This window comes from Megascapheus bottae, chromosome 18 (genome assembly GCF_031878675.1).
Source record: "Megascapheus bottae isolate mThoBot1 chromosome 18, mThoBot2.hap1, whole genome shotgun sequence".
Classification (NCBI taxonomy): domain Eukaryota; kingdom Metazoa; phylum Chordata; class Mammalia; order Rodentia; family Geomyidae; genus Megascapheus; species Megascapheus bottae.
The window spans coordinates 23,204,623-23,227,045 of NC_143526.1; the positions used below are offsets into that span (position 1 = coordinate 23,204,623).

Consider the following 22,423-nt stretch of genomic DNA (forward strand, 5'->3'; position numbering starts at 1 on the left):
TTGGTTGTGGGACTTGAACTCTCGGCCTGGGCACTGTTCCTGAGTTCTCCAGCTCAAGGCTACCGCCTTACCCTTGGGCCACAGTGCCGTTTGCCTTGGGGTTTTATGTACTGACTTTTTTATTCCTGGACTGATTTTTGTTTGGGTATTTTTTTTATAATTTTTTTTTTGCCAGTCCTGGGCTTGAACTCAGGGCCTGAGCACTGTCCTTGGACTTTCTCAAGGCTAGAGCTCTACCACTTGAGCCTCAGCACCACTTCCAGCTTTTTTCTATGTATGTGGTACCAAGGAATCGAACCTGGGTCTTCATGCATGCTAGGCAAGCACTCTACCACTAGGCCAAACTCCCGGTCCTGTTTGGGTATTTTTATACTATTTGTGTGTGTGTGTGTGTGTGTGTGTGTGTGTGTGTGTGTGTGCTTTCTGTTTTGGTACTGGGGCTCGAACTCAGGGCATTTCACTTGCTAAGCAAGCACTTTGCTACTGAGCTACATCCCAGCCCTGTGTAATGATTTTTATTCACAGTGTCAACATTTCATTTGTTAATAGTGCTCTTCCTAACTTACAAATGCAGTTGTGGATGTGTTTATTGACCAATTTCCTTTGAAAACTCTGAAGTACTTGAGAGTTTGGACTTTATCTGATGAACCACCATATGCTCAGCGCCTTTAGTCAGGTAGTCAGGGCTCCAGGAACAGTTATTGAGTCAGTGATGGGGCCTTCATTGTTAAAATTCTCTATGCCAAAGAGTAACAGAAGCACGAAAGTAAGCACATTCAAGCATTTCATTTTGCTTATTAAAATGAAAGGAAAGGGCTGGGGATTTAACTCAGTGGCAGAAGGCTTATCTAGCATGTATAATGGCTTCAGGTTCAATTCCTGTAAATGCCAATAAAAAAGAAGGAAGGAAAAGAGGAGAAGTATAAAGAATAGAAGGAAAGGTGAGAAGGAGAGAGGCAAAGAAAGCATGGGGAGAGACAGAGAGACAGCAAGGACTTTGCCTGGATCTGTCCAGTATTGTGTTATTACTAGTCTTAAATAACACAACTGGAGAAGTGGTATTAGGAAATATTTTTCTGTGACCTACCGAAGTTGTTAACAGACCTTTATTTTTTTGAAAGTTAGTCACAAGAATTTGCTGGTAAATTTCATAAAGAGCTCTCAGGACTTTTTTTCTTTTGAATAATTCATTGCTAAGTGTAGATTCACAAGAGTGTTAATGCGACTTGAACATAGCTAGTGTGTTTCAAGAGGCTTGGGGCCTTTCTCTAAAGTCAGTGTTGTCCTTAAGTAAGTGCTTACGTGTTGCTTAGATACTGGGATAAAAATAATTGGGGAGAGAAAGAAGAGCTCTGCATATAGCAAGAAAAAATAGGTTTATTCCATAGACTCCAATGTCTCAGATGCAAGGGGGACAAATCCTTTTAATCAGGTTGTGGAGAAATAAGTTGAAATAAAGGCAGGCTACTTTCTTCTAGGTGGTTAAGATATATGCGGTGCCTAGAGGATGAGCATGAAGGAAAGCATGTTGCCTGCCAAAGCATTCCCTAATTCACCACCTAAGAGGAGAATGGAAGATCTCCAAATTGCATGGCTCCAGTATCCCTCCCACTGACACCTTTGGCCAGAGCTCTGCAGGGCATTTTTTTTCCTGCTTATCTGTGAATAGGCACTACCATGCCAGTTGTGTGACTTCCACATCTTAAAACTAGAAATTTCAAAAGTAAAAAGTTACATTTAGTATTTACCCTTCTAACCATTACAGCTTTGGTTAAAATCACAAGTAACATTGAGAAAGGGCTTTTTTTTTTTGTTAATGATAGACTGGGATTGTCTTCAAATGGTTTTCTTGATAATGGTGAATTTTTGACATTGCTGACTTCCTTCCTCCCTCTCGTCCTTCCTTCTTCACATCCTCTCTCCATTCCTTCTTTCCCCCTCTTTCTTTCTCTCTCTTTGTCTCCTCCTACCCCTAGCTCCAGTGCTAGGAATCAAGATGAGGAGACTTACATCCTTACCATATGGTCTACCACTGAGATACTCCTCAGCCCCAATTATTGATTTAAATCTCTATAAAAGAGGGTCACTCTAGAATGAAGTATTGGGGGTATGGGAATGAAAGGCTCTAACAGCCATCTTGTACAATGCAGATATTGACAAATAAGTTTGAATTTCTCAATGGTATAAAATTATGTCAGGTATTGCTGGGACAATGGGACACTGCATTTCGTGTGCCTTATTAAAAGCTATTGTGCGGTGGTCTCTTATTTTTAAGCCACATACTCACCCTTGAAGATGGAAGACTACAAGCCTCTAATGCAGTTTCAACTCGCTTCCGGTCTGCAGAAAATAAGCGATAAATGCTGTGAAGTGAAAATACACAGGTGAGAGTTTGTTAGAAGGCTACATTCCAGCAAACTTACAGAAGATGCCAACTTATGATAGTACACTGAATCAAACCTAATCATTATTTATCTTTTAATTATATGTACATGTCCTTTTTGTCCTGTGTCTGAATCTGTGCTCTTTAAGACCAATGTATGTGCTTTTTAAAAATAAGTGTTCAATAGAATATTCATATTCTGAGACTATCAGGATGATTCAAGTGAAACTTTTCATTGAGAGACATCTCATAGTAACCATTGAACTAAGAAGCCTTCATGACTTTGTCCTAAGGAACCCCCAAGTGTGTACATTATATTATTGATAATTTAACTTTTTTTCATTTGCGGAAACTCACTGGCAGCTTTTAAGACCAGTGAGTTTTGGTTTTTCTTTGGTTACTAATTTTTGCATAACAAGTAGAACTTAAGTACTGGATAATTTAATACAATGATTTATATTTATATGGTTTATCAAAACATTAGAAAAATCCTGTGTGCCAAACTCAGCAATTTTACCATGTGCATGGTGAAGGTAAGCGGATATCTCCCTTAAGATGGATATTGATCTTTAGTTTGCTTATTGTTCCTGCCTCTGGTTTTTTTTTTTCTGCCAATCCTAGGCCTTGAATTCAGGGCATGAGCACTGTCCTTAGGCTTTCTTAAGGCTAGAGCTCTACCACTTGAGCCACAGCATCACTTCAGGCTTTTTTTCTATGTACTGAGGAATCTAACCAGGGTCTTTGTGCTTGCCAGACAAGCACTCTACCATTAGGCCAGACTTCTAGCCCTCCTGCCCCCGTTTTATCTCCTAGGTATCCTGACTGGCTCCTATGGACATCAGACTTGCAAGCCATGCTTGAAAGTCCAAGCCATGTTGACAACACGAGGTAAAGAAGTCACTCAGTTTGTACTCTTAAAATAGATCTGAATCTCAAGTGGTTTCTGGGTTTAGCAATGAGGTTCCCTTCCTACTCTCCCCACCCACTCTCTGCTTTGGTATTTCTTGAAAATGATACCACAGGAAATGTGTTGAGGAGGCCAGCTGCTTTAATGTGAGACATGACTGCAGGAGAATAGAATTCCCACACGTTTCCATGCTTCCACTTTGGAGGGTGGAGAAACCAAACAGAGCATGGCACACACTCAAATCTGAGGAAAAGCAAATGAATCACGGGACATGCTCAGGAAACTTACTTTTTGAGAGGAATACGCCCTTCTGGGGTGACTTGCAGCTTTAGTTTTGTATATCTATTGGAGAAGCAGAAAGGCAAGGGTTTAACTTTTCTTAAACAGAATGTTATTGCCAAATTAAAAAAATACAGACGTTAAGAAAAAGTCCCATGGGCATGGAAAGTTGGGTGAATTTTTGCAAACCACTGGGATCACCAAATTGGTACCCCAATAGGAACTAGAAAAATGTCACCTTGCTAACCGTCCTAACTCCTCTCTCAGACCCCCACCAAAGGAACTGTTAACATAATGTTAAGAATCATAGATTTTTTTTGTCTGTTTCCACCTTTCAAAAAATAAAACATATTCTTTTGTGTCTGGTTTGTTTCTTCCCACTCAGCTTAATTTTGAGCCCTTAGATCTTGTTTGTAGTTGTAGTACATTCATTCTCATTATTGGATGGAATCTACCAACTATGTTCTCTCTCCAACTATTTATAGACACACAGGTAGGGAAATGGGGTAACAGAGCTCTCACATCCTGCTGATAGGTATGTAAATATGGAATGCTATGTCACACCCCGAGACCCATTTATCACATATGTAAGTATGTATGGGACTGAAATATTTATAACAGTTCACCAAAAGCCATGTTCCAGGAGGTCCTTAGAAAGTCATCATAGCTAGACACTTGTCTGGAACAAATGTTTGCAACAGATCCTGATTAGTCAACCAGCAGATAGTATGCTATGTTTCAGGTTCCTTTCATTCACTTTGCCTGGAAGAATGGATATGTTAGAGATGCCTATTGGATCACAGTCAGGGTAAAAAGAGGGATTATTAAGGTAACTCATTCTGGAGAAATGTTCCCTGGAAGAAGCATTCTAAATACAGAGCTGAGACTTAATGGAAAAAGGAATTGGTAGAAAAGCAACACAAAATGTGGTAAAGCTATGAGGTCTGGAATGATGGCTGTCTTACCAAACAAGAGAGGAAAGAGAAATTCATTCAATAAAACAGACTGCTCATAGTTTTGATGTAAAAGCTTTCCAACCTCGTTGGTGATCACAGCTTCCAAAAGGAACACAGCCAAGTTTCCTTGCTGCACATACAGTTTCTTTGATCAGATGATATTTTTTGTCAGTCCTGGGGATTGAATTCAGGGCCAGAGCACTGTCCTTGGGCTTTCCTCAAGGTTAGCGTTCTACCATGTGAGCAACAGCACCACTTCTGGCTTTTTCTATGCGTGTGGTACCAAGGAATCGAACCTGGGCCTTCATGCATGCTAGGCAAACACTCTATCACTAGGCCACACTAATGATTTCAGTTCCAAAATGATTTGCTCATTTGTTTTGCATTACTTTTCTTTTCCTTTCTGTTTTCCCTCTGCCTCCTTTCTCTGCTCTTTCCCTGCCCATCTTTGCTATGATGGACAGCAATCTATTGATTTAAATAGCCATGGAAGTTACTATAGCCTGCATCAGTGATCTGATCTGAAAACCAAGGAAACCATTCATTGCTCATTGCCTTCATAACTTCATATTCATAACTAAGAAGACCCACACAGGTAGAAGCAGAAGCAGAGACTCTGAAATTCATCATTTCTAGTTGGGAACACAGCTGTCCAGATGTGAATGTATCTTTTCATGGTGTGTCAAAGGCACTGACATTCAGGCTCAGCTCAGGTATAATACAATGTGCAGCCTGCAGAAAAAAAAAGAGCTATCTTTCTTGGAAGTTCACCAATTCTGAACAGTGAGGTTATCAATTCTTTAACAGGTCTCAGAGGAATATTTATGTTTATTAATGTAAGAAGCTGGGGCTGCCTACACAAAAGGCCCACAAATCAGGAAGGAAAAGGACTCAGACGAGGCAATACCTTTAGCAATAAAATTAGAGGGACTTACGCTTTTTCCAGGAATGCGTCCCTAGACATGTTTTGGGCCAGCAGGTTTGTCGCCAAACTGAAGACCTCGTTTGTCCATTCCTGAAAGAAAATGTAAATCATTAGCTTCAGCACTGCTCAGTCATGAGACATGCTTTTAGCTTAGCTCCCAGGAAGACGAATTGGCTCCATTTGTATGGCCTCAGGTCCCCTCCATGCTACTGGTAAAAGTGACACAATTAAACTCAAATCCCCAAGTGACTTCTCCTGAGGATATATGCTTTACACGTACAAAAAGATTATTTTTCTGCTTAAAAAATCCTGTTGATAGGAAACTGCTACTCTGCTTTCAATAACTGAATACATTTTACTATTTCCCTTAAATTATAAGTACAAAAGGAGTAACAGAAAAGTTGAAAATAGGGTGACTATATTGTCAACAGAATAACACACATTAATCTTTCTACTTTGTTAGTCAGGCCAAAGTAGTTGTATTAGTGAACTTTAAATGATAAACACAGTTCTAGAAGTTGTGTGATAACTTTCCTCACACTAGTGAGATTACTAAGTCTTCCTTGGCTTCAAAGAAAATCAAAACTGGCAAGCCTACAAAGGAGGGTAATTCTTCATTCTCTGTGAACTCAGGGCCTCACGTGTGTGCTCAGCTTACTTACAGATAGTGCTCTACTATCGCAGCCACAACTCTAGCCGTGTTGATTGCTGGTTAATTTGGAAATAGAATTTGGCAGACTTTTCTGCTTTATATTGCATTGAACTGTGATCTTCTTCAGGTATCAGCCTCCCAAGTAAATTGCTAGGATTACAGCCATAATAGCCATTCTTCTCCCCCTCCCCGAGCCCCCACCAATTTCTGTGCTTATTTATTCTTAAAAAATTACTAACATACAATTGTTCAAAGGCACTCTATTGTGATACTGGAAACATGCATGTAATATACTTTGATCAGATTTATTCCATCCATACTACTCTTTCTTAATCCCTGTAAATTTCTTTTATATTGTGGTGGTGCCAGACCTGGGGCTTGAATTCAGAGTCCAGGTGCTGCTCCTGAGTGTTTCTGCTCATGGCTAGCACTCTTCTACTTGACTACAGTTCCACTTCTGGCTTTTTCCTCCCTTTGATTAATTGGAGATAAAAGTCTCATGGACTTTCCAGCCCACATTGATTTTGAACCATTATCCTCAGATCTCATCTCCTGTGCAGCTACCAACACTCTGATTCCCCTATCTATTATTTTTAGCTTTTTTTCTCTCTCATTCAGAGCTGAGTATTGAACTCAGGGCTCTCTCTTCCACTGAGCTAAATCCCAACTTCCTATCCCCATCCATTTTTTAATGAAAGTTTTCAACACATCATAAATATTCAGAGACAAAGTTTCTGTTTCTCTCTAAGTGAAATGACATGAGACAGTCAATTATATGCTGCTGTAGTGGATTTGGATTTCTTCTCAATGAAATAACACCTTCAGGTACCATAAAGTTAACTATCATATTTTATTGTTTTTCTTGGGCCTATTGGTATTTTTCTTGCATATAGGCAGGTCTTCCAATGTTAGGTGCATACATATGCAAAATAATTATATCATCTTAATGACTTCATCCTTTTTTCACATATAATGACTGCCTTTAAAGTTTTCTACTCAAAGTCTATTTTTCTGGTTAACATTGAATTAATATTTATTTTGGGAGTAGGGATGTACTGTGTTTGTTTGGGACTTCTCCTTAGTCATACACCACAGCTATTGACTGGTTACTTATTTTTTTGCTTTATTTTTATATTTTTCTTATTATGTTTAGATAGTTGTACAAAGGAGTTTCCATTTAACAATGCAGTTAATGACCACAGTATATCTTGATTAATGTCACCCCTTTTAAAATTCTCATTCATCTTTTCCCTACCTCCCCCTTCTCTCACTCTTCTTAATTTTGATGGCTATACATTGCGTCTTTGTGTACATTTTCCCCTTCTCCTCTTAATATACACACACACACACACATGCACACACACACACACACACACATATATACATATATATATATATATATATATTACCAGTCTTGGAGCTTGAACTCAGGGCCTAAGCACTGTCTTTGAGCTTTCTCAAGGCTAGCACCCTACGACTTGAGCCAAAGTACCACTTCCATATTTTTCTGTGTATATATCTGGTACTGAGGAGCCCAGGGCTTTGTGCATGCCTAGGGAAGAACTCTACCACTAAGTCACATACCCAGCCCATGTATATATATATTTTAAAAGTAATAAAATATATCATAATGTCAACATTAGGTAAATTTGGAGTATGTGTTAATTATGCACACAAAATGCATGCATGTCTAACATATGTATGTGTGTATCATAAACATATATGTATATATGATAATATAGATAGAGAGTAAGTAGATATAAATAGATAGTAGATAGTGTAGATATACAAGAATGCAATTTTATGAATCACTGTTGAAATATATAAGTTCTAGTAGGTCTTTAGTCCTCTTAACATTTATTCTTCTGGTAAATGGGGGAAACATCAGTGCAGTGAAACCAAATTCAAGTGAAGGCTAAGAGAATTGTTGAAGGGAAAAAGGGAAAGCCCCTGGCTATGGTTTGGATATAGTTTTTCCTTCTGAAATGCAAGCTGGAATTTAACTGCCAATGTGGTGGTGTTGGGGAATGGGTTCATTAAGAGGCAATTAAGTTATTAAGATAGTTTAGTGCTGGTCTGGGAGGGGGATCTGGGAATGCAGGGTGAATTTTCCCAGTAATAAGAGAGTTTTCATTCGTGTGGGACTAGTTACCAGTAATAAGAGAGTTTTCATTCGTGTGGGACTAGTTACCATGAAAGTGGGTTCTGATAATGAAGTCTGGATGTCTCTCTGTTTGCACCTGCTGGTCCTCCAGCTTTTCCATCATCTTCTCATCCCTGGAAAGCCTTCCTAGATATAATTCCTAATATGGTACTTTCAGCCTCTAGAAAATGTTAAGATGAACTTTCATATATATACATACATATACACACACATATATATGTATATATACATATATACACACGCATATATATGTATGTATATATATATGTATGGCAAGCACTCTACCACTAGGCCAAACTCCCAGCCAGACATATACATATTTGCAGTAGCTAAGGTGACTTCCTCCTCTCACATCTGTTTTCTGAATCTCTGGTCCTTTGTACAACTTGGCAATGTTAAGTCGATGTTCCAGTGTGGGGTCTCGTGTCACTCTGTCACATTCTTGGAATGATGACTTCCAATTACCTCATTTCACTTTTGTAACACTTGCTATTACGCCTTCTAATCCTTCCAATCACTGTTCTAATTAGTACTTCACGTCTGCCTCAGCATTGTGCACTATAAACCACAGAGGTATACAAGTAAGTTCTGTAATTATAGTTCATAGTACTGCTTGCTTTTTAAACAATAATTCCATTTGAGGAGACCAAGGTAAAACAAGAATTTTTTTTAAAGTACCCTCTTTTCTTAGAGAGATATATATCAAGCAGGCATAGAAAAGAAAGTATACACATTTTCTTGGAAGTGGTACTGCTTATTTCCTAAGTAAAATTTGACAAAATTAGAGCTACATTCCTCTAAATTGAGTTGTGAACTAGGTGCAGGTAGCTCCTCATTAACTTATTACGTAGTAACTGAATTTTGCTAAAACATCATTTTCTCATTTGGAAATAGATTTGTTTTAAATTACCTTAATTATACCTCCCAATTTTACTTTTTAAACCATTTGGCAAGCGAGATTCTTCCCCTTTAAATGAAGGGACTCTTGACATTAACTGATCCTATTACTTTCTCTCTGCTCTAGGAACCATTCTTTGCTTTTGGCTTCTATGATTTCACTTTGTCACTGTCTCTGCCCATGGAAGCCATAGAAGAATGGAGAGCTCTCCTTTAGCATTGTAAGAAACGTAAAAGTCACATTTGTGCTCATAATTCAGTGCTCCAAGCCTAACTTTGAATTTTACTCCCCTAACTGGCTTTCCATTTCAATGAACACATGTTCCATTATTAGCTCTCATCTTTCTCTCATGCCATGAATTGCATCCAACAGCAAGTATTTTGGCTTTCAAAAATGGATCTAGAATCCAACCACTTGGCCAACCCTCTACCCCCAAATACTCTAGCATTTGTCTTCTTTCTACTTCGTACTCTAACGATGGCTTTTCCAAAGAGCACCCTGGATAATGCTGTTTCAGCTAAGGTGGAACAAATCAATCTCTTGTTCAAAATGAGAAAGTTGTTTCTTGTGTCATCCAGAGTGACCATGTTCTTACAGTGACCACGTTACTAATTGGTTCAACAGTCAACCCTGCCTACAGCTCATGTCTTACTTCTTGTCCCAGTCAGCCACACTGGGATCTCTATTGTCCTAACTATAAGCTGGACTCAGAGGCCCATGCCTGTCCTACTCTAGACGTGCTTGCCTCACCCCACCCATTTCAGCATTTTCTTCATCTGACACCCCTTCATTATGGCCCTTTCCAACCAGCATGTTTCAAAGTGTAAACCCATTCGACTGTCCAGCACTTCCTGGAAACATCTTTGATGGTTTTCTTTTCTTTCCACTTCTGTATCACTAGTCTATCTAGTATCAGCCTACCCCTCATTCTCATGAGTTTGTTAGCATTTAAAGCATTGCATAAGCACATAGTAGCTGAATGATATTTGCTGAATGAAGATTACTACATAAGCAGTAGGGAAATTAATAACATGAGACTTAAAAATCCATAGAGATATGTAAACAAAAGGTTTATCTTTGTGATTGTTGTTCTTAATGTACTATGTGAAGTTATTTCTTTCCTCTCCCCCCACCTTATGATTTATCTCATGTTGTTGCTATATCAGATTTTGGTACCCAGTATATTGTAGATATGTTTATTTGTTTATTTGAAATAGGGAAGAAAAGGGGAAAAACAAGATGATTGGGAGGGGGTGAGGGAAGGCAAAGTGGGAGAAAAACATGGGAAGGGGTATCAATGTTCAAGAAGTAATGTACCCACTACCCAATGAATGAAACTGTCCACTCTATACATCATCCTAACAATAAACTAAAATTTAAAAACAGGAAAAAAATTCCTTACTGAGCTGAGCCCTGGTGATTTAAGCCAGTAATCCTAGCTACTCAGGAGGATGAGATCTGATGGTTGTTGTTTGAAGATAGCCTGGGTAGAAAAGTCCATGAGATTCTTATCTGAAATTAACTAACAAACAGCAGGAAGTAGAGGTATGGGTGAGGTGGTAGACTGTCTGTCTGGAGTAAAAAGGCTGAGGGAAAGCACCCTGGCACTAAGTTCAGGCCCCAATATTAGCACACATGTGTGCATGCACATGCATGCACGCATGCACACACACACATCCTTAATGATAGATTGATTAGTCACTTGAAGGTATTTGACTCAACTGCTTCTATTTGATAAAACTGTTGTGCAGATAAACCTGCTTCTCTAAAAGTAAGCTATGTATTTTCCCCAATATTTTAGCTGAGGATAAAAAATAAATAAGAATATATTGTTGAACAATTCTTTTCACTTTGAAAAAAATCATGGCGGTTTATATTTCTCTTTTCTTCTCCTTTCTCCTTCTCTTTTTTTTCATAAAGTGTTCAACTTAGACATTCAGGTTCTTTTATTTCTTTTTTTAATATATATTTTTATTGTAATTAATAAAAGGGTTACATGATATTTGCCATATAGAAGGTGCATTAATTCACATACATTGATACCCTTTCACATGTCTTGGTACCCATTACCCTCCTCCCACTCCCCCATCCCCACTACCCCCCGTCTTGGTTTTCCCCCCTTCCCTATCAAATTTCAAATAACCAAATACAAATAAATTCAATATATCCCTCTTTGCAGATGACATGCTTCTGTATTTAAAGAATCCTATAGACTCTACTCCCAAGCTCCTTGAGCTGAATCAAAACTTTGGAAGGGTAGCAGGGTATAAAATTAACCCTCAAAAATCAACTGCCTTCCTTTACGCCAACAGTGAGAGGAACGAGGCAATAATCAGGAAAGCAACTCCTTTCACAATAGCCTCAAAGAAAATAAAAGTATCTAGGAATTAGCTTAACTAAGAATGTAAAGGACCTTTTTGGTGAAAACTTTAAAACCCTAAAAAAGGAAATTAAAGCAGAACTAAGGAAATGGAAAAACCTCCCATGCTCCTGGACTGGAAGAATCAATATCATGAAAATGACAATCTTGCCAAGGGCTATCTACAAATTCAATGCAATACCCATCAATATCCCAATGTCATTCTTTAAAGAAATAGAAGAGGCAATCCAAAATTTCATATGGAATAATAAAAGACCCCGTATAGCAAAAACACTTCTTTTTTTTCTTTCTTCCTTTCCTTGTGTTTTTCACTCCGCAGCTATAAGAACTGTTTCTAGGTGAGGGATAAAATCATATACACTTAAAGTATTCTCGGCTGCCAAACATCAGAAACTGAGGATGTAGAAGAACAAAGCCTGACCCTGTGTTCAGAGGTGGGTTAGGAGATGGGAAGGGTTAATGCTGCTCATACGGTTTTCTGTCTTCCATTTCTGGGGAGAAGTAGGCTTACACTCAATCAGAAATCACAGTCATTTCTGTGTCTCAAGGTTCCTATTAATTTCCCTCCATTCTGACCTTATTTCCTTTATGCAGCATCCTGAAAACCTCATGTTTAACAAACACAGCAAAGATACGCAGCAGCAGACAGAAAGCAAGAGGCACTTTCTTCCACTATTGCTACTACTTACCTCTGCTTAAGGAAGAGATTGAAGTCTGAATCACCTTCCCCTCCCCTTTTTATTTTAAATATATCTTTTGACTTCTGAACTGTTAAACTTTCCTATACGTGTTCCAATGGTTGCCTTTTTAAGTTTGCAGTGTGTGCATCCTTCCCCTGCCTCACACTCATCTAAATTTCAAGTGCAGAATGTGAGGATGACTCATTTGCCAACAAATTTCACCCACCATGATAAGACATGTAAAGCAGTATATTGTCATAGGAAGAACTTCTGGGTATGTTATGTGTCACTGAAACATCCAAATCCTGGGCTCATTTGTTAGCTACGCTGAACAAGAGGAACATATATTGTTTTTATTGTTACTATTTATATGTGTTTAAGACAATTCAGTGTTTTGAGATGGAAGGATGGCAAACAATGGTGTCTGAAGACGCTTAGGTAGATAAAAAGAAAATGCACAATTTTCCTTGTTTTGTCAGGCAATAGGCATTTTTGTTTCAGTACACTGGCAAACTTAATAGTTCAATCCATAGGCTGATATTTGACACACTGTTGGTGATTAACAATGCACCCCACCCCCACCCCAGGGTCCTATCAGAGTATCAAACTATTTAGGATTTCCAATCAGAGCCTGACATCTCAAATCCTTTCTATGCTAAGTTCCACTGAAGAGGACACAGACGTGGGGGTAAGGAAGAGGAGCTTTGGGAGTACAGCCACCCCCGTGGCTTCTGTATTTCTGGTTTCTTCCTCCATGACTTAATCTTTCTTATAGTATTCTTTCAGGTATCTCCAGAAGTCAACTATTCCATTTTCATCATGGATGATCAGAAACAAATCAGATCTAAAGGATACCATGCCAAAACAAATTGTGATTTTTTTTCTAAACTAAAAAATAGAAAAGGTTTAACTTTTTTCCCTTTTTTGTACATGGGAATTCCTCTGAGTTACTTTATGGGACAGATTTCACAACTTGCTGAGATTCTCCAGATAATGAGCAGTCTCCCAACAACTGCATACTGGATTCCTGAGACCTGAAGGTTGAGGCCCGCATAGGCATGAGTTCTGGGAGCTGTTTCTGGCATATAGCCATCTGTCTTTTGCGATTTCCACACTAAGCTGCTTAGATTGCAAGACTTCAGGGAGTAGTATAGGGAGCTGTAAGTCTATTTCCACGCAAATCTTTCCCAAATCGACATAAGATAGGACACAGTCTGAAACTGAACAGGCAACAGAAAAGAATTGTCTGCAAAGGCATTGGCAAGGGAAAATTTGATCTGATGAATCATTTACTTAGCTTGCTCAAAATAACACCATTTTTGTGGATAGGTGTAAATGACCTGTCTTTCATAGTTCATGTTAACCTTTCCAGTCAGATCTCTAAAGCAATTCAGTAACCAGTGCTGAAAGTGTTTGAGAGATAAAAAGTTCTTATTCTCAGTGAACTGCTTCTATTACTGAGGAAACTGAGGTATTCTCCACTCCATGAAGTTTTCTCTCCTCCAGGAATAGTTTCTATCTTCTGTATCAATGGACTCCACTTTCCTTCCTTTTTCTGGTCTAGGTGGAATGTGTTTTGCTCCTGTCTTAGCTCAGCCTCAGACAGATACTGTGGTGAAAACCTGTAATCCCAGCACTTGGGAAGCTGAGGCAGGAGGCTTATGAATTTAAGAATAGCCTGGACTACATAGTGAATTCCAGGTTAAACTATGCTACATGGCTACATAAGGAGGGAATAAAAGAAAGAAAGAAGAAATAAAAGAAGAAATAAAGATTACTAGACTCAGCTTCCCTGTGCAATTCAGTAGAGTTGAAAAAACTAAAACAATAGATTAAAAATTGAAAATCATTGGTACAACTATTTAATTATATATATATGGATATAAAGAGATATACCATCTATGTATCTATTTATCTGTCTGTCCATCTGTTTTTTTGTCTGGCTGTCTTTATATATTTATCCCCTCCAAAAAAATCCCACAGTAAGTATATTAGCCTTTTAGGGTCATATGGCTTATATCATAACTATTAAACTGTCATGTAAAAGTAGCCATAGCAATGCAGAAATAAATAGGTATGGTTGTGTTCCAACAAAACTTTACTTATACAACAATAGTCAGTGGTTAGCTGAACTTGATACTCAAGTTGTAATTTTAAGTTCTGAACTAAGTGCTATGGAATTTACCTATACAAAGACATGTTCTAGTACTATTTGCATCGACATTGACAGAATTCTCTTTTTTCTGCATATTTATTCTGTCTTCCTTTGTCTACTTATGGCACCGGGGATCACACCAAGAGCCTTTTGTATGCCACTGGACTATACCTGTAGTCCTCTGCTGGTTTTCACATCATCAATTCTCAAAAGAGCCATCTATTCAGATTTCTTAATTGGCTTCCTCTCGTGTCCCCAGAATTCACTTCAATCAAGGATTGGAAGCCACTTGCTTAACTAAAGTTGTTTGAATAAGGCTAACCCATGTGCTTTGCATCATTGAATTGAACTGTTGAGTTTTGGCCTTCATCTTACATGAATTATGAGTCATGTTTGATATAATTAATCACTTCTCTTGGTCTATTATTTCTTGCCCGACTTTCAATGACACCCATTTACCTGGTTGCCACCTAAAGAGCTGTTCTAGCTTGGCCTCATACTTTTGAATATTTCTTGTCTCTCCATGTTGGAACGTTCTTGTTTCATACCTTGGATATTTTCCCTAACTACAGCCACTTCCCAGCTGATCTCATCAGTTTCATTAAGTACTAAGATAACTTTGAAATAGTCAATGATTTTGAAATTTATATGTTATATTTGGGCCCAAATGTCCAGTAGCTTCCTCAACAGGCTCCACTTTAATAATGAAATGGTTATTAAATAATCTCAAGCTAAATATGATCAGAACTCAACCCTTGTGATATTCTTTGAGCAAAAATTTACATTCTGGGTTAAACTTTTCCTATGTCAGTACGTGACATCCCAATCCTTCCTGTTCCTTGGGACACAAGTTCTAGCAGCATGTTTGATTCCTCTTTCATACTGTTCATAAGCATATATTCTCTCTCCATATATATATATACATATTTTCATATATATGGATTGTTTCCTTCTCATACCCAAGTCATTGATAATTTGGTTTAACATATTCTAATACTTTAAATAATGTTGTAGATTCCATGAGTATGATTCTCTTCAGCTTATTGCTGAATGCTAGGTTGGGCTATAACTGTTCTTAGGTAGAAATCATCTAATGGTTTCTGACTTATAAAAGGAAAAGTCTGTGCACGGTTAGCAACACTCCCCCAGGAGGCAACATCTGTTGCTTTTCAGTCTTCACTGATACCACCCTCTCTCCATCTTCTCACTCTGCTCCTGTCACACTTACCCTTTGTTGATCCTAAACATACCAGCATATCTCTAGATTCAGGACATTTACCCTTTCTCTTTCTATTTCGTTTGTTGCTATACCCCCAACATCTAACACAGAGCATGGCACATTGTGAAGAGTGTAGTTAAATAAATTAGTGAGTAGACGAATCCCATATCTGATAATTTATGACTGCAGAACATACCTATGTCATTAAGGGGCTTATAAGCTCATGTCCCTTTTTAGTGCTCACTGTTATGTATGATACCCCATCCTGGACTTTCAATCTCAGATCACATTATCCTTTTCCTGCTTTGTTCTTTCCCACAGTAACCCAAACTTGTAGCCTGTGCATGTGGTTAATATCTAATTTACAATTGTCCTGTTTTGGCCAGCCATCAGAACAGCTCATATTTCCCTCCCCTAGCAGCAATTTCCCAATTTGTTGGGTTACATTTCCTTAATTAATGGTTGAATGTTGAAAGGTGAGTTTGCAGAACACTGTGTAGCATTTGTACTCTTCCTGACTTTTAAATCTGGCCTACTTAAATCATGACCTGTCTCCTTTATCATCATCATTACTATTATTTTACATTTTCCAGTTAAAGGCTTACAAAGGGAGACTGGAGGCATCTGAAACATTTTTTTTTTCATATTATTCTGTCTCTTTTCCTTTCGTAGCTCATAGAGATACTCTATTAAGAATATGATCTAATTTGAGGCATAGGTATAAATACCTATTCAAACTTCTGAAAAAATTCCATAATGGTTACTAAAAGGCAGCTAGTTATTTCTTTAAAAAGTAATCAATGTAGAAAGAACAGTTTTCAGACACCCAGAAAATGAATGTTTTGGAAAGTAGGGAATGTTCAAATGAGCCGGACAATGCTGATTCAAATCTGTAAAAAATATGACATGCTTTCCTCATTGTGCTCAGTGGTCAGGACTTAAGAATTTTACTTAGTGCAATGTTTTTCTTCCTTAATATGAACCTAGATAAAAAAGCTTCCAAATAAAGTCCCTTTGCCTGTATTTGTGTTCTCTTTAGCTCACACGATACATGAAAAGAGCTGTTGCCACTATTTCACATCTTTGTGTGCATTCTCCAGTTCATTTTGGAACAAAATGCAAAGATTTGGCAACATGGAGCCCATTCTTCTCTAAGGAATGTCCTGGCAATGTCCAGGCTAGCAGCCTTGTTTAGAGACACAGACACTCAGGATTCATCCCAGAATTAGTGGGGTCAGAGCCCAATACAGTATGTTTTCACAAGCCCACCGGTGACTTTGAGATACACACAAGTCATATATCACTTCTCTAAGACAACAATTTTTAGGAACCAGAGAGCAGCTATGAAAAAGAATGCCTCAGGAAGATTTTCAGGTTGCAACAACTACCCCAAGTCTTCTCTTTTTCAACTTCATGTAATACAATTATTAATATGTCTGCTCAGTTCCTGCAAAGGGCTATGCCTACAATGCTTCAGCTAAGATTATGTTGTCTCAGAGAACTAGGGATTTTCCTTGTGTCTGATGCTTTTTTCAGGAGTTAACTGATGGGTGACCAAGGATATAATACATTACACTCCATATTGGAGAATCTAAAAAGGAGACAGGACCAGGGCTTGGAGAAAATGACAGGATCAGACCACTGGAAAAAGGCATACAGTCAGAGTCTATGTTAAAGTAGTTCTGAAGAAAATGGTATATGTGAGGGGTGAGAGCTACATATGAGTATTTAGGTCCAGGGTCCATGCTAGACCAGAAGGGTCTGGAGCCAAGAAGGAAGTAACCATGGTGAAGAAAAATCATTCCTGTGAATGAGGCAAGTACCTGGCATTGTAAATCAGCCTTCATTTGTAAAGAAGATCTCATCATCAAGAGAACTGGGAAGGAATCCAGAAAGTGCAGAGTGTCTCTTTGAGTGTGTTTGGTCTAGGTTTTTATTTCACCTCTGTTCTGTTTCCTGAGACCCTAAGCCATCCATATTTATTGTAGAATTTATTGGTGCTTTTCCCTGTTTCCATTTTGTTTGATGATACCTCTAACATTACTATACATCATGTAGCCCTAGAAGACTTGGAGCCAAGTGTAGGAGAGAGTACAGAGGATCTTGATATTCAGCACCTTTGTTGAAACTCTGCAGAGAACTCAGGGGATCCCAAGGAGGTGGCTTGAGTTACGGCAGATACAAGATTCTCCTTGATCACAGGAGAGCAAGTATGTATGACTACAGCATTGTCTGATTCAGAGAGAATATGTTAAAAACACTGCCCATTTCCAAGCTATAGTCACAGGAGACACTTCTGGAAGGAAAATGATTATTAGGGTTTAAAGGGCCTGATAAGTCAGGCAGGATTTGATATCTATGATTGTTGTTTAATTTCAATCTTATTCTTAATCCTATCTCTAGAGAGGGAAGTTGAAAGATAGCTTCCTGAAGGAATAAATTAAAAATTCAGTTTCTGAATGGTTCTGGATGGCTCATGCCTATAATTCTTCCCATTTAAGTTCTCACTTTGAATCCATCCTGAAAAGAAAAGTCCACGGGACTACTTTGTCAAAATATCCAGCAAAAAGCCATGCTTGAAGTATGGCTCAACCCAGTAAAGTTATAGCCAAGCAAGCAAGCCAAATAAGCTCAGCACTTGAGTTCAAGACATGGTAATAGGCCAAAGAATAAAATAAAACAGAATGATATAAACTAAAAAAATAAATTCAATTGCAAGTGATTTAGGGAAGAACAAAGAGTATGAAAATCTGTAATTCTTCTTAAAGAAGGTTTAAGTCCCAGTTTAAGTTTGTTCTGAGAATTGGATTTCTCAGAAATTTGTAATAGGGTTGCCTCTGAGCAATTCCTTTGTAATCTGCATTTTATCTTTATCGTCCATAGGTATCATCCTTTTCTTCTCTATATTTCCTTTCCTCTGAATTTTTTCCTTCCATATAGATCACCACCAGAGATACAGTACATTTGCAGCTTAATTTATTTTCTTTTTTAAATTTCTTCACTGTTCTATATTTGTCATCGGGATTGTGTCTGGCCAAGGAAAGGCACTCACCTAAGACATGCGTTGAATAATTGAGTGAACTTTTCTGGTGGGGAGGGAGTAGCCTACAAATGATTGCTGCTAGAAAAGACAAAACCTTACAGCCTTGATTCATTATACCACAGACACCAAGTAACAGGTGTTAGAAAGATCGTTATAGATATAGTCCTATCAGGGAATGTTACAGGGTCTCTGCAATATAAAAGAACAAAACTTCTATAGAAAATTACTGACTAGGAATGACAGAAGGAAATTGAATATATTTCAAATATAGCTTTAATGAAGTTACACTAGGCAGACTGGAATGAAATAGAAGACCAGTATTCACTTAGTAAAATTTCCCTGAAAGCGATTGTCATTTATTGAAAATTTTAACCCAAAGTTTAGTGAAGATCATGAATTGGTCATCTCTAAAAAGAAAAAGGTTAGATTTCAGAGAAGTAATTTAAAAAATTGTGTTTAGCATTTGTTTGTTTGTATTCATCCATTCATTTCTCCATCTATGCACTGAGGAATGAAAGATATTAAGAACATAACTTATGTTAACAGAGGGACATCAGAATAAGGACTGTCGCAGGAAAGAACTTAATGCTGTCACCCAGAGTTTCATTGCCCTGAAACCTTCCCAGGTGTGAACTATCCAAAAGAAGCAAATACGTAACTCCATTCTTAAAGAGAAAATAGATTAGGGTTTTAACATATTGGGAAAGTGTAGTTTCTAAACACCCAGAGAATTAAAACTGGTTGACATTTCATTCATTCTGTTGTAGGAACTGGAGTCTGTGTTATAAAAATATTGAACACAAATCCCTGCCAAAAATCACTACTAAATTAGAGGTCAGGCAAAGTCATTTATTATAGCTCATGAAATTGCCAGAGAAAGAGGGACTAAAAAAATCAAAGATGACAATGTCCAGACCAGGCAGAGTAAACGGAGTAGCACTTTTTGTGATCTGTGACAGGGGATGCTTGCAGGGGCACATATGACAGGCAGACTTCAAAGATAGGAATACCTGGATTTATATTTTTAACTCTTGATGGAAATTGCACAAAAGTGAACTTAGAAACATCCTATTAACTTGAAATATGAAGAAACGAGAAGCCTTTTCTAATGTTCACTCTAATGCTAACTGAACAGTTCTAGAGGAAGCATCAGTCTTGAATGGATAGGTTCATGAAGTTTCACCACATCTTGTGTGCTGGTTTGTGCCGGTATTCTAGTTATTTCTGTATGCATCTGAAAAACTTATCTTAGGAAAATAGCAATTCCTTAGAAGATAGACATACATATTCAATACATCTTTGGAATCCATTGCTGAATAAGCATTACTTACTATTATTTAAAAATTAAATTTAAGATTTTAATGTTCTTTCATATAAGAACTGAATAACTGCTATAGGAATGGTGGTAGTCTATAGGTATTAGTGAGACTTTGTTTCAACAAACAAACAAACAACAAAAACTAAATGTGTTTAAGTTGCCTTCCCTTAGAGTTAAGAAACAGAGTTGAAAAAAGTGTAGGTATGAAGCCAAGATAATTTTCGTTTAAGTTATTCAGATAGACTGAAATATGGCTTTATGTACATTTTGTTTTGCGAAGAAGTTATATATGATGCCTCATTCCTAATGGGAAAAAACCATCCATAATTCAAAGTAGATGTGTAATATTTGGGAGTGTTCAAATTGCACCTATCCTTGGCAGCTGAGTTATTTTTAGATAGAATTTTAACACAGGCTAAATATGATATCAATCCAAAAATCTCTCCCGAGTGTTTGTACATGATCACACAAATCCAGATGGAAGACAGAGCTTCTGAGATTTCCATTTACCATACCTTGGCTACTTCTTCTTGGAAAGCCACGAGATTCAAGTGGGAGATGTTCACCAGGTCAGGCCCGTACACCACGGTTATCATGCGATGCTCTAAGCGCCCAATGTTCCCCACATCCAGCAGCTCACGTAATTTGGGGTCCTGGATAATAAACATGGGAGAAAAGTTTAGCCTACCCTGAGGTCATAGCATAGGAGGAGAGTAACATGGAAAGAACTGAAGCTTGTAGGATTTCAAAACAGAATTGCATTTTACTGTGTGAAAGTGACCTTTAAAAAACATTCCAGAAGCAAAACAAATGCCCCAGGGCTCAAAGAGAACCTTCCTACTTTCTTTCTTTCTTTCTTTCCTTCCTTCCTTCCCTCCTTCCTTCCTCCCTCCCTCCCTTTTCTTTCTTTGCCAGTCCTGAAGCTAGAACTCAGGGTTTTTCTTTTCCCTCAAGGCTAGAGCTCTACCACTTGAGCCACAGCATCACCTCCAGCTTTTTCTATGTGTGTAGTACTGAGGAATCGAAACCCGGGATCTTGGTGCATGCTAGATAAGCACTCTACCACCAGGCCACACTCCTACTCCTGAACATTTCTTTCTTCAGAACTATGGTCCTCAGTCACCTGTCAGACTCCCATTTAGCAACACTTTTTTTGTGTGTGTGGGTCATGGGGCTTAAACTGGGCCTGGGCGCTGTCCCTAAGCTCTTCAGTTCAAGGCTACTGCCCTACCCATTGAGCCACGGTGCCACACCCTGTTTCTAGAGGTTAATTGGAGTCTCAGGTCCTTTTGTGTCCAGGTTGATTTTGAACCATGATCCTCAGATCTCAACCTCCTGAGTAGCTAGGATTACAGGTGTGAGGCACTGTGCCCAGCTAAGCAACATATTTTTAATGGATCACAATTCTCATTTGAGAATTGATATCTGCTGGTCATCCCATGAATTATATATGGACATGAAAAAAAATCTCCATCTCCTCCTCAACTCATGGTTATTATCAAGACAAAGAAGATAATTTTCACAAAGTTTTAAAATTATTTTTTTAACTTCTTACACCTTCTCTAGTTTTGATCTTAAATGATTGTGGGTGGTCCATGTGCTATAATCTTGGGAAGCTTGGTAATCTTGGGAAGTGGTAGAAAAACAAATTTGGTTTGGTTTAATGGGAGATCATTCAGTCAGATCACCAGAGGTAGGGGGTACCCTTGAAAGGAATATTGGGATTTGTGTCTTTCTTTCCTTTCTTTCCTTTCTTTCCTTTCTTTCTTTCTTTCTTTCTTTCTTTCTTTCTTTCTTTCTTTCTTTCTTTCTTTCTTTCTTTCTTTCTTTCTTTTCTTTCTTTCTTTTCTTTCTTTCTTTCTTTCTTTCTTTCTTTCTTTCTTTCTTTCTTTCCTTCTTTCTTTCTTTTTCTCTCCCTCCCTCCCTCCCTTCCTTTCTTCTTTTCTTTCTTTCTCTTTTTCTTGACTGTACGCTTGCCCTTAGTCTCACTTTTTCACTCTTTGGCCATGTGCTATGCTTGAGACTGTACCATGAAACATCATCTCTCTCTCTACTATGAGAGTCCTGAAAGCTACAGGTCTGCCAATCATTATCTGAATCCTCTCAAATGGTGAGCCCAAACAACCTTTGTCCTTATCAGCTAATCTGGTATCATTGTAGAGTAACCAAAAGAAGACTGTCATCTGGGCTGCTGGCAGAAACATGGGCAAGGCTCTGGGTGTGGTCCTTCTCTAACTCTGAGTACAGAAGTAAAGTGATAGGGTGTTAAAATGATCTGAAAGTCAGAACCTACCACAGCGCTGTTAAATTCTGCCTTCAGAATGACCTGTGATCTGAACATATAGAACTTCTGCCATCTTTTGAGAAAAAGTTGCATTTTTTGAACTAATAAGTAAGAATCCCTTGGAGATATAGTTTGCTAATTTTTTTTTCTGGGAAAGGGAAGTATCCAAATTTTTGGTAC

General features: G+C 38.1%; 1 protein-coding gene across 3 annotated transcripts in view; it reads right to left on the reverse strand.

Annotated features, from left to right (window-relative positions):
• Plcb1 (phospholipase C beta 1) overlaps window positions 1-22,423 on the reverse strand; it is a 652,247-nt gene that overhangs the window by 238,125 nt on the left and 391,699 nt on the right. For all 3 annotated transcript variants that reach the window (XM_090352012.1, XM_090352011.1, XM_090352013.1), the window contains exons 4-7: window positions 20,475-20,612; window positions 5,461-5,540; window positions 3,579-3,632; window positions 2,288-2,363 (exon numbers count right to left, since the gene is read on the reverse strand). In XM_090352012.1, coding sequence (XP_090208138.1) covers window positions 2,288-2,363; window positions 3,579-3,632; window positions 5,461-5,540; window positions 20,475-20,612 — 348 coding nt within the window. The remainder of the gene's footprint in view (window positions 1-2,287; window positions 2,364-3,578; window positions 3,633-5,460; window positions 5,541-20,474; window positions 20,613-22,423) is intronic.